At 45.8% G+C, this 16,557-nt stretch overlaps 2 protein-coding genes across 4 annotated transcripts in view; one reads left to right on the forward strand and one right to left on the reverse strand.

The window, feature by feature from the left end:
* Nucleotides 1-16,557, reverse strand: part of LOC119181837 (spindle assembly abnormal protein 6 homolog) — a 269,839-nt gene that overhangs the window by 57,488 nt on the left and 195,794 nt on the right. The gene's annotated exons all lie outside the window — the stretch shown is intronic.
* Nucleotides 1-16,557, forward strand: part of LOC119181024 (terminal uridylyltransferase 7) — a 51,338-nt gene that overhangs the window by 866 nt on the left and 33,915 nt on the right. For all 3 annotated transcript variants that reach the window (XM_037432173.2, XM_037432175.2, XM_037432174.2), the window contains exons 3-10: nt 285-1,039; nt 2,967-3,070; nt 3,656-3,772; nt 3,852-4,029; nt 4,949-5,089; nt 5,743-5,939; nt 9,889-10,002; nt 16,133-16,180. In XM_037432173.2, the coding sequence (XP_037288070.2) occupies nt 298-1,039; nt 2,967-3,070; nt 3,656-3,772; nt 3,852-4,029; nt 4,949-5,089; nt 5,743-5,939; nt 9,889-10,002; nt 16,133-16,180 (1,641 nt within the window). In that variant the 5' untranslated portion in view covers nt 285-297. The remainder of the gene's footprint in view (nt 1-284; nt 1,040-2,966; nt 3,071-3,655; nt 3,773-3,851; nt 4,030-4,948; nt 5,090-5,742; nt 5,940-9,888; nt 10,003-16,132; nt 16,181-16,557) is intronic.

The following is a 16,557-nucleotide window of genomic DNA, read 5'->3' on the forward strand; positions in this document are numbered from 1 at the left end:
CCTCGCTGTTGTGCTCAGAATGACGGCATTCACAACGAGTAAGAGCGTTCGTGCATCTGCTAGTCGCGCCATTAACCATTGCTTGAACTGAAAGGCGTGAATTACTGCTTCATAACGCAGGATTGGAGCTAAACTTGCCGTCAAATTTCACAGCATCGTTTCTGCTTTGTTCAGGTCAATATAATTTTCAGTTGAATTGGTGACATTCGTCGGGAGGGTGCGGCGGCGGTTATTCTTCCACCAAAGATAATCCGGGGTCAATGTTGGCTTTTAAATATTTCCAGCCCACTCCTCAACATGGAAACCATGTCCGAGCGAGAGATGTGCCTCGAGATTGAACGGGACCTGAACCGCATCCTGCTGGCTTCCACCAGTCGGAACCAGCCGCCGCCAGATACCATGCAACAGTATGACAGACTGCCACCTTCGTTGCTCTGCCAGCCCGAATCGCCCATTCAGCCTTTGATGCAGCCTCACCCCCCGCGGGGCTTGCCGTCAGTGAACCCGCCACCTGTAGTCCCATTTACATTCACTGCGTGCAACACAGCTCGCGACGACGTCGATTGCCGGCAGAGATCGGCACGAATCCCGCCGAAAGCAGGGAAACGTGAGCGCCGGAAAAATTTATCCGCCAAAAAGAAGGACCTCAGGCTGGGCGAACCGGATGTCAGTGTGCTCCCACCTGTGCAAGGTGCTGAGGTGGTTTCAGTGTCGATGGACTCTGCAAATACAAAAGACTGCAGCGCTGAAGTAAACAGCGCCATGCGGGGTGAAACTGGCGCAGGCACTGCATCGGTGGTTGAAGGGTGTGCATCGCACAAGGCCAAGCCTGTCCCCACCGGACGCAGATTTCCAGGGCCGAAGAACAGCAAGGGTTCGTGGAACCAGTACAAGGAAGTATTGTGGAATGCCCCTGCTTGGCCTGGTGTAAATAATCCCAAGGAATTTCTGTTCCTGCAAGATCTTGAGAGGCAACTGCTTGAGTGTGCACCTCATTTTCAGGATGATCATCTCCAAAATGCACAGGCAAAGCAATTTGGTGAGACATTTTACTTTCGTTAGCTTAGTCATGTATTGGGGTTTACTAGCAACGTATATAGTACATAATATTAACGAAATACTTGGCCCGAGTTTCATTCACCATAATACCTGATTCAGACTGCTCATCATGGCTTTGGGAACTATTATGATAACAAGGTTTTTTTCGTCAGTTTACCCTCGTGAATGCCATGTTAGTAGCACTGGCTGATGCTGCTGACATTGGCAACGTCAAATTTTTGGAGAGAGAGAAAAGAGGCTCTCCCATAATGGATACCAATTCTGTGCCAGTGGTGTGATAGAGCGTGTGGCAGCAGTGTAAATTGAGCCTAAAGCCCTGTGCTTTGCATTATGGCAAGCCGGTAAATTGCAAAGTACAGCTGTTGTGCCAAGACCAACTTGCATTACAATTCTCTCGTATTAGTAATGAAACTGACAATGCTTGTTTGTGTTTTCTTGAAGCTTCCTAGTCAAAACAAAAATTGATTTTAACTTGTAGGCTTCGGGCTAAAAACTGCTAATGTGCGCATTCATAATTATGGATCAGTCAAAACTTGTGCGTGCGTGTTAACTATTCTAGAGTATCAATATCAATGGAGCACGCTGAGAGAAAGGGCTTGCTGTTGTAGTACGTAGTTCGGACGGTATGACTCGGTGAAAGTGCCCGTTACCTATTACCTTCTTGGAAGTGTACCGTGGAACTCCAGAGCCACTGTGCCTTCGAGGTCGTGTGCTTGGGAGGCATGCCATCGTGTTCCTTAGAACTCGTCATTTGTGTAGTTTTCAGAGGTTTAACCAGAGGCAGGTGTCCTCACTCTTTCACTGGATGTAATGAATTGTGTTATAGTTTTGAGCGTCTTATGTTAGAATTGGCATTAGCTTTGCATGTCATGTCCAAGTGCTATTTCGATATGACGTGCAATGCCAATGCCTATTCTAACATAGGAAGCTCGGAACTATAATGAAATTCGTTAAATCCAGTGAATGACAAAAGAGTGTGTGAACATCTACCCCTGGCTAATTCTCTTAAAACTACACAAATGATGAGTTCTAGGGAATACGATGGCATGCATCCCTAGCCCTGCGTTTTGTACCCTGTGGCTCGTGCAACACAGCTCTTGACATTGTTTATGCATCCTGTATCAGTGCTTGGTCTTTCGTACATTAAGCATCATTGCAGAAAAGGAAAAAAGGCAGAAGCCTCATTTACAGAAACAATGTTTAAGGGTTGCACCATGATGGCCTTGACATGATGAAATTTCTCGTGAGTTGTGAAGTGGTAAATGAAGGGTACGGTGAACTCTCCAGCTACCCGAATTCTAGGTTGGCTGCATTATTGGATTGTCGGCTCCTAGGCACTGTGATTCCTATTAACAGCAGAGCAGTATCTAGGCAATACTGGCGTTCTTCTTCCAAGTGCAAGGTAACGAGTTTGATTCCCAGCAGTGGCAGGACTACTGTGATGAAGGTTGAATCTAACACGGCACTTACACAATCTGCATCAGGAGCGATACCGACATTTCCTGACACTGCGCAGCTACCGGATCTGTGAAATGTACTCCATGTGCTGGCCTACAGATCCGACCTAGTGTTGTACTCATTGGGTGAAGGCTAAGAGCGAGTTGAAGTGCAGCCTTTTTGCCAAACTCCAACTTTTTCACCTTGTGTGTACCAAGACCAAGAGACAGGATACAGTAATTCCAGCTTGTTAAAAGTAATTCTGCATTTCTTACTGTGGTCTCTTTATAAGGCCCTTTGAATTTTCTGAATGCCAAGATTTGCGATATATGAAAACAATTGTATGAACATTGTATAGCAGTAGTCTTGCTTACAGACAATCTTAAGTACTTTTACCGCATCTGTGTCTAGTACTTACCTGGCCATTACAGTGCTGCCGCAAGATGCGCTTAAAGTGCTAAACTTTGCAGGTCCCGTACCTTCACACCGCAATGGTGGTCGTCACGACAGCTCCAATTTGTTTGAAGAGAGGCTGCTGGTTTTCAAACAGCACAGGGTTCTTCTTTTGAAAAAGGTGACTGTGGTCTCCGTGAATGTCTTTTTTCCCGTTACTGTGTTTTGGAGTGCCGTAAGCCTAATAAAGAGACCCCGTAGACCACTTTGGCTCATATCTATGACAATTTTAAGTCTCCCACGCTTGTTCTTGAATACTGTAGTTGAATATTGGTGCAGAAGTAAAAAAAAAAAGTGTTCCAGTTTTTATTAGACTGTATAACCTTTGGAGACGTAGGTTACTAAGGTGGCACAGTAGTGATTGTTTAAATGAAAACAATCCCCCTTCCCTCTTAGACTAAAAGTCCGAGCTTGTGTGTTAATACTTAAGCATTGTGTCCACAACAGTCTTATGAGTGTGTTTTTTATCACGTGCCAATGTAACATGGCAAACTGCCTGATATAAAAACTAGCTAAGAAAAGTTTATCACCACAATTTGTGGGTTACTTCCATTCTGTGAGCAATACTGGTGTTCCTCTTTTGTAGTAGTCGGTGCGGTGCTTCTCGTCTAGCCTATAGTCTCCATACATTATACTCTTTTGCAATGCCCACCACTGTGAAGTCGTATTGCTGACGTCGGTTCTGTCTCGCGTTTCTGCTTTCCAGAGGTCCCAGCGTTTCCCAAAGGCGCAATTCTACTGTCACCTCTGTCATCGGCACATCGACGACATGTGGTACGTTGACAAGCACTTGGAACAGGAGCAACATGCAAGCAAGAAGCTTGTGAGTACTGTTGCTTGAGGGCCCGCTTCTCTGTGTTGTTTATTTTCCCCTCAATTGCACCGTCATGACTCGTGTCCAGGTGAACGACTTGCGGTTGGCCGTCAAGAACCTTCCCTATCCGGTCGACATTCAGTGTGACGCGATTGGTGCTATGATCGAGAAGGTGGCGCAGGAGCACAGTTTGACTGTGGAGGAGGTTGAACTGCGGAAGAGAGTAGTCGCTGACCTGGAAACGTTCATCAAGGCAACATTACCGGGTGAGAAGGGAATTTCTTGTCGCTTGAACATGCCTGTTTGTACCGTTCAGGGCATTCTAACACAAAAGTTGGTGCAAATTCTGTTGGTGCTTAAATAAATTACTCGTACTGTTGAACTGTGACATTTCCTGATAATACAGTGAAATTTTTCTTGTTTCTTTCTTGATAACATAGTAACATGCCCGAAGTATGGCATCCACAATGTTCACATTTTCAGCCTAGCATGTCTTTGAACGTAATCCTTAGGAATGTACTAAGAAGTGTTCATGCTCGTGAGTTGAAAATTAATAGCAAACATTTCATTGGTCAAAAGACATGTACACTTGGCACATCCCACCCATCTGCTGTTCTTATGTTTTTACTGGATGAGCCTAAAATTAACGGTGAATTGTTTCAATCATTGTTTCTGTGACATCGTGTATTTAAGGATTCTGGAAATGTCGTCTAAAATGAGAAGGTTTAAGGCTGCAGCTAGAGTAAATAATTTAATTTAGGCAAAACATCTTGTACCACAAATGCCTTGGTTGAATAAGGGTTACCATCTCGCCAAACTGGGCTTTTCCACTTATACATTGAGCTTTCAGTACCCCCCCCCCCTTTCCATTTTTTTTGTATTCATGCTTAGGAAGTTGAGGGTCCGCTGCACTCTGGAAAAGCCATTGTGTTCCCCAAGACCAGTAAACTTGAGAACTCCTGCCTTATAAAGGATAAACCACTTTGCACGTTATGCTTAGATTGGTTTGTCTACGAGTCGAAAAACCCACACTAATGCCTCAATGGGTTTATAAAAAAAATCGGAACCATTTAAATATTCCTTAACCAGTGGTCATGTGTGACAGTAGGCTGCAAAGAAGTGTGTGTAGGCACCTCGATGTAGTTTACCGAGTAACTAAAACGTGCTACCAACGTTAAAATGCAGATGTCAAGTTGAGCTTGTACGGTTCGTCAGCCAATGGGTTTGGCTTGAATACAAGCAATGTCAACATTGACTTGAATCCGCTTGGGAGAGGAGACTGTGCCCAGCTCTTCGTTGGAACGGGTGACCTCCTTCAGGAGTGCCGTAAGCACGTTTTCTTTTGTCTTCAATCATTGTTCTTTGAGTGTAGCACAATAATAGGATGTTTCGGTAGCAATGTAATCGTCAATGCAGTTCCAATTTAAAGCTTTCTTCAACCATAATGTACTGCATTTGGAGTAGTTGCAATCTAGATTATCCATTGTGTGAGCTGTTGGAATCTTGCAAAAAAAAAAAAAAAAAAAGAGTGGCAATTTGTTCGGTGATTGGGCAGGCACCGTGACTTTGCTCAGCATGACTGTGTAAACAGATGCTTGAGAAAACCACAGACACAGAACGACTAAAGATACTGCGAGGTATCAATTCATGCTTTGGAATTAAAGTTGCTTTAAACAGTACTCGCTTGAAGGTGCTAAACAGTAATGTCTGTAATGTTGCTTGCCGAGTTCACTGGTACACTGCCAAATTCAGCTGTAATTTCTGTGCTCATAGGTCCCTTCCTGAAGCTCGCAATCGTTTTACGGCATATCCAGACTTTATTGCCCTGCCTAATGAGGGTGCTTAGTCAGGGGTTATTGAAAGTGTTGTCGCGGGCTATAAACCTACTTTCATAGACTGCAGGGTGTCACCCAAGATGTACATGAGAATTGATGCTCTAGCGGCTCGAAATTCACTGTGGCACGTATCTGTCTCTGTAGCCAAGTTTGCCCAAGTGACAAAGGACTACTTGTCCAAGGTGCCACGGATACGCTTCAAGGAGGTCGACAGCGAGCTCTCTTGTGAGATCAGCCTCAACAACTCCCACTCGCAGAAGACTTCAAGGCTCCTCGACGACTATGCCTCGCTCGACAGGAGGGTTAAAATTCTGGGAGTCGCTTTTCGGCTGTGGGCCAAGGTGATTGAGAGGATTTGCTCTCATCTTTGCAAATCAGTTTCTTGTCAAACAAACTTTGCTCAAATTTGCCTCGTGTAGGTTGTCATTGTTGGTTATCTTGAAGTGGGCAAGCTGTATTTCGATCCTCGGCAATTCCTGCATTATTGGGCTCGGAGGAATCGTTCTTCCACTTCAAGGCATCTCTAACGCCTTACGTCACGAACTTCCAATATAGTATTTTTGAAAGAACATAAATGCATTAAAGACAGTATTGTAGAAAGCTGGCTTGTGTACACTGCTTACAGCCAAGTTTGCTAGCGAAGTCATGATAAGAAATGGTGTTACGACGTCGTAGCATCCTCTATGCGTGAACAAAGGGGGTAGGTGCGTGGACCTGCTTGGGTTGTATTTGGGAAGAAATATTGGGACATCTTGCCACAGAAAACTTTTAACTAGTCTACTGCAGCGGGTATGCAAAATGTGCGAACGGTTGAGCTCATCTCCGAGAAGTAGAGGGTTGAGCAGGTGCTGCGATGAGCTTGCTACGATACACTTAGGAATCTGCGTGGGCGTTGGTGAAATGCTATTACTGCCACGGTAATAGCATTGCATTATGGAGGTGGTGTGCACGACGAGGATGTCTTACAAGAGTACCAATACTGATATAGATGAGGAACACATAGAACATTCTGTACACAGATTGATGTGTGCCTAGTGAAATGTGCTTATAGACCTTTAGGCGAGCTCGAATAATTGTCTCCTCACGACTCGCGGAGCAGAGCAGCGGTGCACCGTGTCAAGGCGGCTGGGCGGGGCAAGTACGGGTGCCCGCAGTGGTGTCGCCACTCGTGCACAGCTGGCAGGAGCTGAACAGAACTGTGTCTGGGCTTGCAAAGCAGCTTCAAGGCCATGTCGTATACATGCCAAGTCTCCCAGATTACCCGCGGGACTCTCGGATTTTGAACATTTCTCCCGGTTTTACTGGTCATGGGAAAATCTCCCGGAAATCTAGTTTTGCTTCACGCATCCAGTGCTTTGTCTGGCCCCTTTAGCAAAGTTGTCTGGCCACGTAGTAAAAAGGATCCTTCTTTTTTTTTTTAACGATGGCAGCAAGGATCAACTCGGTTCAATGTACGTTTTCGAGATGCAAAAATAGCGCCAGAACATGCGGCCTGCGAAGTAGAAGCAGCGAAATTGCGCATGGCTGTGCAGTTTTTGAAGGTCACGCACATTAACGAAAAAAAAAAGAAAACTTCATAGTAGTAGAGGGAGGGCAGTGACCCCCGTGGTATGGTTGATGATTTTGCTGGCTGTTTATTGTGCCAGCATTCCAGGAAGTGATGGTGGCGTATCTTGAATTGCTGGTGCCGCAGGGGGCGCGAGAGAGAAAAGAAAAGATTGGCCTCGTATATGCATGTTACTCCGCAAATGTCGTCGAAAGACTATAGTCTTGCATCTGGAGAGAGTGAACAAAACGTTTATTTGATGTTCTGCGCAAGAAAATTAATGAATGGTATTCTAGAGGCGCTGTATTAGAGTGCCTCGAGCATGCAGTGGAGGCGAACGAGCGCATCAAGTCACGTCACACGTGAGGCATGAGCACTATCTGGCAGTTATCCGGGAAAACGGGGTGTGGGCTGTCCGCGCCCATCTCGTAGGTGATAAGGTGTAGAACACAAGGCAACGGGTAGGTGCCACCACCGTGTCGTCTTAGCAAAGCGTTGGAAACACTTGCCATTTCGTGCAAGCGTTGCATGGCCAGCGCACTGTTATAAAGGCTATCCTTAAAATTACTTATGATTCCTTTTGTAGTTGAAACTACACATACATAATATTGACGATTCCTTTTTCTAGTTGAAACTACACATAATAATATTGACGTGCTGTTATTATGCCTCAGATATGTGCAATAATTGCTTTTTAATTGACAATCGCACAAGTATGAATGCTGAACCTTGAGCAATATTGGTGGGCGCTGCGAATGGGGTCGGCCGTTTGTAATATCGTTTGGTCACGTTAATCCCATTTGGGGTACCATTAAGGTTGGACAGACAGAAATGTACAGACAGACAGACAAAAATTTTTGTGCCGAAGGTTTTTGAAAGACTGGTCTTTAAAAAGGAGAGTAAGAAGGAAGCAAGCGCCTCCGACAGAAGCGCTTGCTTGATGTGACGGGGCTGATCGAGCGAGTGTTTACAAATAGATGCTTGTATGGAAGAATGCGCAGCCCTCTTTGTGGCTGTTTCAATCTACGGACGCACCCGCGTCCTTAGACATGCAAACGGTGGGGGTGTGGCTGTTAACCTTGCGAGTGAAGGGGAGCGCATAATAGGGAGTGGCGCGGTGCCTCCGGCGGATGGGGAGGGGGAGGCGACGCTGCGACTGACCTTCACTCTCCCCTACCTGTACCTGGAAGGGGAACTGCGCATGCTTATGCTCACACCTCACCACACACTTTCTGTACCCTTCCTTTATGCACCCCTTTTCCCTTTTTCCTCAAGGAGCTAAGCTGAACCATGGTTCTGAAAGGGTTCATCGAACATAATGGCAGGGCTTTTTCAAGCCGCTCGTCACGATTAACCAGCGCTTCTTCCTTTCGCAATTCAGAACCTTCTTTTAAATTTTTTCTCTTTTTATAATCTGACGGTTTTCTCCTCTCACTGTCTTTTTTATCCCCATCCCCCTTATCGAGCGCTCCTACCCCATGTCCTTACCTTTCCTCCAACATTCTTGTTTTCTTTTCTGTTTTTTGTTTTTGCTTTTTTGGTTTACCCAACTGCAAAGGTTGCCGAAAAGAGTGCCTGTTTTTTTTCTTTCACGTCTGGGTCACGGGCGAATGCCAAGCTGGGGGAAGGCGAGTAGTCGGCAGTACTGTACTATAGTCCCTTGCCTGACGAAATAACTCGCAAACAAGCGATGACAGGCCTCACACACGGAGTGATGTTATCGGACGTGCCCTTCGCACGACGGTGACCGCTGGGTCGTTTCATCTCTGCTTTAGCTGCGTTCGTCCCTAGCTCTAGGGCGCTTTTACAAGCCCGTAAAACAGACGATGCACAAGCGATGTTATCGGTTTCGACTCTGTACAAATCAGCGGCGAACCGCGAAATTCCACTGACAGTGTTCATATAATTGCTCTCGCAGTACCCCCCCCCCCCCCCCACCCGCGGTTGACATTTTGTATACTCCCCTCCCACAGGCGAGACCCCGTCCCTTCGGGTTAAGCAAATCTCCCGGATTGCGTTTCTCCAAACTTGGCTGGTAGGTATGTGTGGCGGCACCACAAGTTGCTAAGCAATATGCCCCACCGCGGTGGTATAGTGGCTAAGGTGCTCTGCTGCTGACCCGCAGGTCGCGGGATCAAATCTCAGCGGCAGCGGCTGCATTTTGGATTGAGGTGAAAATGCTGTAGGCCCGTGTACTTAGATTTAGGTGCACGGTAAAGAATCCCAGGTGGTCACAATTTCCGTAGCCTTCCACTGCAGCGTCTCTTATAATCGTATGATGGTTTTGGGGTGTTAAACTCCACGTATCAATCAATAATGTCGATGCTTTGCAAAGTTTTGTTTTTGACTGGTGGACCAACTCTCAGTTTAAACAGGTTCATAACACTTGTGTGCTTACTATAGTGTATATTGATTAATTAGTTATAGATAAAATTAGTCCAGGGCGTTCAACAGCAGCCCTTATAGCATCGACGATCGGGTGAGTTGGTACAGATACAAGGTGTTTGAATTGCACAAAAAAGCAGACGAAAAGACAAATGATCACACTACTACAACTTCGGAATCACACGGTGCTTGTGTTCATGTGATCATTTGTCTTTTTGTCTGCTTTGTTGCGCCGTTCATAATTTTTACAGCCCGAATTGTTTTTTTTTATGTCAAGGCAGAAATCTAATTAACAACTGAACAAGCAAAATTTTTTTGGTGGGTGTGAATTGTACAGGTTTTGCCTCGTATCTTTTCAGCACTGCGGCTTGGACCAGCAAGATCGGGGTACACTGCCACCGCACGCGTTTGCCATCATGACGGTGTTTTTTCTGCAACAATGCAAGCCTGCTGTGCTACCCGTTCTGCATGAGGTTTGTAATACTTCAGTCAGTCTTGGTGCCCTCTTGATTACTGCCTTTCTCTTTGCTTGCAATCTGCTAGCTCTTAATAAACTATGCAACTGAAGCATAGGTAAAAAAATGGCTTTGTTAGTACGGCAGTAACTTGTTCACCTGTGAACAAGAATGAATGCTAGCAGCTCAAGATAATGTAGCGAAATCAATAACGGGACTGGTTGGCCTACTATCAAGTCGATGTTAGGTAGGTAGTATGTTTATTTACAGAAAGGCAGAGAGGTCGGCCTGAGCGATAGTTTGCTCTAGCCTGCTACTCTACACTGGGGGAAGGGAAAGGGGAAAAGAAAGATTAATGGATGACGATGGTGAGATAGAGAGGTGAGTATGTAGTGTTCTTTCTAGCTGAGACACATTTTATAGCCGCGCACATAGTCCAGTTGTTTCTAAAAAGGTAATAACTGCTCTTGTGACCACAGTTGCACTGTTGGTGTCTGGCCAAGGGCCCAACATGGTCTCATCAGTTAATGACCTACTGCGATATTGTTCAGTAGAAGAAATCAGTGTTTGTCGTTCACGTGCGTATGCTGGGCAAACACAAAATATGTGCTCAAGTGTTTCTGGCACATCACAGTGTTCACAATTAGGACCGGTGTCACTGCGAGCGATGATATGTGCGTAACGTCTAGTGTACGCTACACCAAGACGAATGCGGTGGATCATACTTGTGAGTTGCCTTTTCAATTTGGGAGGCATGCGGAACCTCATTTCCGGGTCCCATTTGTGAAGTCGCTGGTGTCGCCGTTCCGGTTTGGTCCAGTGCTGAAGTGTGTAGCTGCGCATCACGCAGCGAAGCAGGGCGTTTGTGTCAGCTCGTGAAAACGCAATGCGTACTTCAGGGGCACTGCTTAAGGCATTTTTAGCTTGAGCGTCTGCCTCTTCGTTTCCCATCACGCCGCAATGAGCGGGAATCCACTGGAAAGTTATAAGTCGATGTTGATTATTGAAATAGTGGTTCAGAAACCTCATGGTGTTACTTTTGTGCCAAGGAAGGGCCTATTTTAAAATAAAATTGCGTTTTAGTGGTCCGCATCGGGTTAGCACACTTCAAATTACCCGCCTCAAGAAGTGGACCGACTCGCGTCGCTGTTGCCGTGCATAGCGTTGCCCTGCTTTACTGCGCTAGTAGCAGCAGACCGATATTAGCGGAAGCTACTGCAGCTACTACGGCCATTGATGAATTTCCCGCCATTGGCTCCGAGGCTGCAGACGTTTTTTGGTTCAACTGCGCCTCGCTAGATGGCACCACCCGTCCAATGTAACTACGCGAAAATTGAATTTTTGAACCACTTATGCCATTCCTCATAGTAACGTACGACGATTCTTTTTTCCATGAATCGAACATAAATGAACAAGCAGCATTTTATTGCGTCTCTTGATGCACGGAAGGTTCTTCATTTAGTGCAGCTATATCGATTACTAGTGAATAATTGTAGGCAGTTGGTCTGATGTCATCGGGATCATTTTGAGAATGTCCTACTGCAGCGCATGGGTTCTTGTGCAGTTACCTTAATTTCTCTATAAGTAGGGCACTGTTGTTCATGATATTATCGTTTTAGATATTGTGATTCATTGAGCTTTCACTCTGTCGTAAATTTTTATTTGACTTTAGTGTCGCCCTTTAAGGGGAGACGCTCCTCGAAAAAGTTTTTTTTTTATTTCTAGTAATAGAGACTTTAAAAGTTTGTTATTAGTATAGTTTTTTATGCAGATTTCAAATATGCAATCATTTTTTGTGTAGCTGCTATAATTATTGAGTTATGCCATAAACAATAGCAAAAAGTTACATTTTTCGAGGGCACTCTTTCATGTACTAAACTTTCAGTAAAAGCGCTGTGTCTGATCTTATTTGACTCTTGGTAGATTGAAAAGTGCAAATATCTATATAGATATGTTACAGAAATATTGGAACCAAGAAAAAAAAATTGTATTGAATGACTTATTATTTTCAATCTCCCTTGAAACAATAAGCTAATATTTTCACAACTAATGCTGGTAGGCATTGCAATTTAGAGTAGATATTTGCATTCTGCATGTGTTAAAGAATATGTGTGCCAAGTTTCGTTACTATACAATGAATATGTTTCTAAAAGGCTGCCCGGAAAACGTGAAACTGTCAGAAAAAATGAAAATGAGAAAAAAAAGTTTGAAAGTTCGCAAAGTTGGCATTTATTAGGAAATCATTCTTTTTGCATCAAATTGGGGCACAATGAAAAGTACCTTGCCTTGAATGCACTGCAAGTGTCTAGAAGTCCCCTGCACCATAGCTTGGTCCTTCACGGCTCTTGCGATCAGTGTCCTCAACACGAGCTCTCTTCGCTGTGTTGCGACGGTGTGCCCTCGCTTCTGCAGTTTGCTTCAGGTTCATCTTCCTGATGCGCATGACGTCACAGTGGTCACCATGTGTGGCCAGATCTTGTGAGGGGAGAATTCCAATGCCTTCGAGCACTTCTTCAAAGCCCTTTTGGCCTTTGTTGTACCAGAGTACAGCAAGAGCGGTGGCTGTCTTCACAGTTGTTCTGGAGGCGAACTTTGTTTTTGGACATAGCAGCCATATCTTGCTGTTCAGCGATTCGGCTGCATTCTGTGTCTTGCCATGAAGGCACCGAATAAGGAGTTTCTCCTCTGTAAGGCGCTTGTAGATAGGCATAATTACCAATCCTTGAGCCTTCGTCAGCAGTGGGGTGTGGCGTGGTGCAGGCTCCCCCAGTGCTTCCGCACGCTTGTGCTTGCACCACGAATTTGGTCCCGCGGGGCAAAAGTTGTGGCTACTGGTACCATCACTGGAGCAGCAATGAAAATACGATGCCCATATGGCAGTGTACATATTTCGGACACTGTCCTTGTTGCTCGTGATGGCGATCTTGTAATATGTTTGTAGTTTTATTATTGTCGCATCTTTCAGTTTTTCGCCTCGTGGCAGTGGCGTTGCCAATTTCCGTAGGGCAGTTCCCAAGCGCTTTGCAACGTGGTTCGTGCACTCTTCTTTGTCAATGGGGGTGTCACAATATACATTTGCCTCGCAGACTGCAGTGTAGGCCTTGCTGTCACCATCACTTAGGAAGCTGGTGAATCGCAGTGGAGTTTCATAAGACAAGGTCCTCTGCCATATATTGACAGCTGCCGCAGGTTCCATTGCATGGGATGAGCAGTCAGTGTTTTTTTGGCAAACTGGAAGATGAAAAGCTCGCCATATCTCTTCATCCTCCCCAAGGTCCCTGTGTATACTGCAAGCATGGCAGTAGTTCGAAAGAACTTCAAGACAGAGGCAGAGCCCCGTGTCCAGGGACACGACTGTGCCCACTCCATTGTGGCTTTTATGACCTCTTTTCTGCCAGGTGCCATCAAACATGACTGGCACATCTCTGCCGCCGACTGTGTCCTTCGTGATGTTTCGTGTCTGGTGCAAGTTTTTGCTCACTGCCGTCATCGCCGCACCATGGAGCTTCTTGCAAATGCCGTTGAATGTCTTGTGATGCATCGGGCTCGGAAGACCGAGAATCGCACAAAATCGTGAAAGTTGGTCGTGGCCTGCGCCTATAGCGCGTGCTGCCAGAACTGCCTTCACGTTTACAGCAAAGCTGTCACGCGAGCTGCCGCTGTCAAAACGAGCGCTCGTTCCTTGGTCCTCGGCCGAAGCAGTACGTCTCGACGTGTGCGTGAACGAAAGTGCAGATTCAGGGCAATCAGAATTTTGACAGCACAGTTCGAGGAATGCCGAAAGTCCTTTGCGCTTTCCAGCTGCCTCTCGCACGCCGAGCTTCCGTTCGCGGCAGGTTGGGCATTGCGCACCCGCCACAAGTGCCGTCAGCGCATCGATTTCGCAAAGCAGCATGTTCGCAGTAGCAGCATCTACCGGTCTACGTTCACTCTCGAAGAATCCAATCTTCCTTTGGGATGCACCGACGAATTCCACGGCAGCGGCTATTTCACAACCACTGTCGCAGGGTTCGGTGACGGTGTTAGGCCTATCCGAAGTCGGAGCGTCGGGGCGTTGGTCGGGGGCGACATCGTCGTTCGCTGTCGCTTTGCGAAGCGTCCGACGCCGTTTCCCTCGATACTTGTGGCGAGTTCTGAACTTTCGATTATCTGAACTGCACTTCTTCGGGCTTGCCATGACGCAAAAATGCAGAGAAACGCAGAAAAACTCGATCGCGACGTCCGAGGCTTCGCTCTTTTGCCGGAGAGATAGGAGGGGGAGGAGCGTGGAGCGCACCGCCGTCCAATGGCGGCGCTGTGTGCCGCGATATTCAAAACGCGTGACGTACGCGTTGTTCTTTTCGTTTTTTGTTTATTCTGCGTGAAGGCACGAGACTGGCTACTAGTGGATTATGAAGGATATGGCCTTCGCAGCATGCGTGCACGATTGCAAATGGCGGCCAACGCGCCGTTTTCGCGACAAGACGACGCGAACTTCGCCGTTTTTCGCGACTTTCGCGCATTTCTCGCGTCACCGCTGCCCACTTGGAAGCATTTTTTGATAATTTCTCGTGCGAATTTCAGCTTGATATTTTCAGAAGTAATAGATTATAGTCCAAGGATGCCAATACAGCCGGAAAAAAAAAAGTGAAAATTTTCCGGAAAACCGCGTCTCCCCTTAAGTACAACAAAAAGTGAAACGCAAGATACAAAAACATCGCGTCTTGTTGTGTCTTCTTTGCTATCATGCTGTGCTGGCTACATTTTTTGATAAATGCTTGTAAGTTCATGTGTTTGACATTACTGTTTATCCCTCTACTCTCCTACATCAGGTGCAATTCTTTGGAGGCTAGTGAGATTTTTGCGCTCGGTGCGTTCGAAATATAAGTAGTTCAAATTGGACTGACATTGATTTGACATCATTGACAAGTATTTCACCATCTGTAATTCAATTTCTTTTCATCTTTAGGCTGAAAAGTAAGTGAACGTGCTCTGTGCCTCAGATATAAACAAACCCCACTACATGGTTGTCATAAAGTTGTTCTGGGTCTCTTAGCATGTCTTTGTTTTTGCTTGTTTGGTGATTCACGTGCAGCCTGTCATGGTGCACAACTCGCAGATCTTTACGGGCTTGCCCGAGCGTTTGAAACGACGAAAGCCAAGTACAAGATGTGTGTAGTTGCACATCTGGCTGGCCGTGCTTCTTGCATAGCTTCCGCAGCGTCGCATCTGACATACGAAACGGAGTTTAGTCAGTTTTGATCCAAAATGCAAGATGGGTTCATGTACAAGACTTCACACAGTTCCTCCGAATTATTGAGGAAGGTTGCGAATTTGAGGCATTCTGGTTCCACCCTGCAAGATTCCAAAGTAAGGTCGACCCCACATATAACGGCCCCACTTAAAACGAACTTTTGCGTAAAACGAACAATATGCGCGTGACCGTGAAAATATCCGCACGACTGTGAAAACGAGCACCTTGCCGTTTTAAATGAACTCGAGACCACCCTTATCGCTTCTGCTCTTCGAAACACGTGCATCACGAACTTTTTGGGGCAAGAAAGTTTGTGTTTTCACTCGCAACTTTTTTTTAAAAGCTGTGTTTCGTTTACTACGAACTTCAGGATACAGCGAACGGGTGCCGCGTCACGCTCGGGTTCGTTGTAAGCGGGCTCGACTGTCTGCCATAATTGGCCTCATTCTATGACCCTGCTCACCTTCTAGTTAGTTAGGACAGTTCTGGAACATTTTGACAGTCCTGGAACAGCATTGATGCTGGGTTCAATCACCAGAACAGTGCGGACTCAAAAGTTTGTAGTTAACTGCAGTGATAGCGATTGCGATATAGAAAAGCATTGAAGGTGAACAAGAAAAACAACGTGCCGTTGGCAGGGACTGAACATGTGACCTTCAAATCATACGTCCAGTGCTCTATTGATAGGGCTATAGCGGCGGTCATTCCCGCATCCACTTTATTGGGTATTTTTGCGCTTGTGATTCTGGGGAGTGTTGGCCAATGCCATTCGTAGCCATGGTGTTGAGTGTTGAACACTTGTGGTATTTTTTTGTCGTCTTGCCAGCAGGCATCATTTAGCATGTGGCTCTGCTGCACACTTTCATGTTTGCAGGCAATGGCATTTATACTCTGGTGCTCTATTTTAATGTGCAGATGAAGGATGGCAAAGAATCCGAGTCTTACGTGAAGCCCGAGGATCTGGTGAGTGGACTAGATATGTTCTTGTGGCAGTGTGGATTTATGGCTATAACCCATTGCTAATTCAAGGACAGAAGAACTTGCACCTCTCGCTTCACTCGCTGCGTTCTTTTCTCATTCTGGCCTTAGGTCGCCATCTTGCTTTAGGCAGAAACGCAAGATTGACATGCATAACAATGAATTGCAGTTTGCATGAGTCTTCGAAGTTGACGTCATTTTTGTCATGTTTTGTTTCAACCTAGCTCACTTTCTTTTTCTTCTTTTCTGTAAGAAATTTAGTGAAAGAGAAGCATTTATTTTTTTAAATGCATTTTCATAAAAAGTGACTTAATTAGGTATGCTGTAATATTCATGGAGGTGAACAGATTTTCAGCATAGAC

This window comes from Rhipicephalus microplus, chromosome 10 (genome assembly GCF_043290135.1).
Source record: "Rhipicephalus microplus isolate Deutch F79 chromosome 10, USDA_Rmic, whole genome shotgun sequence".
Lineage (NCBI taxonomy): Eukaryota > Metazoa > Arthropoda > Arachnida > Ixodida > Ixodidae > Rhipicephalus > Rhipicephalus microplus.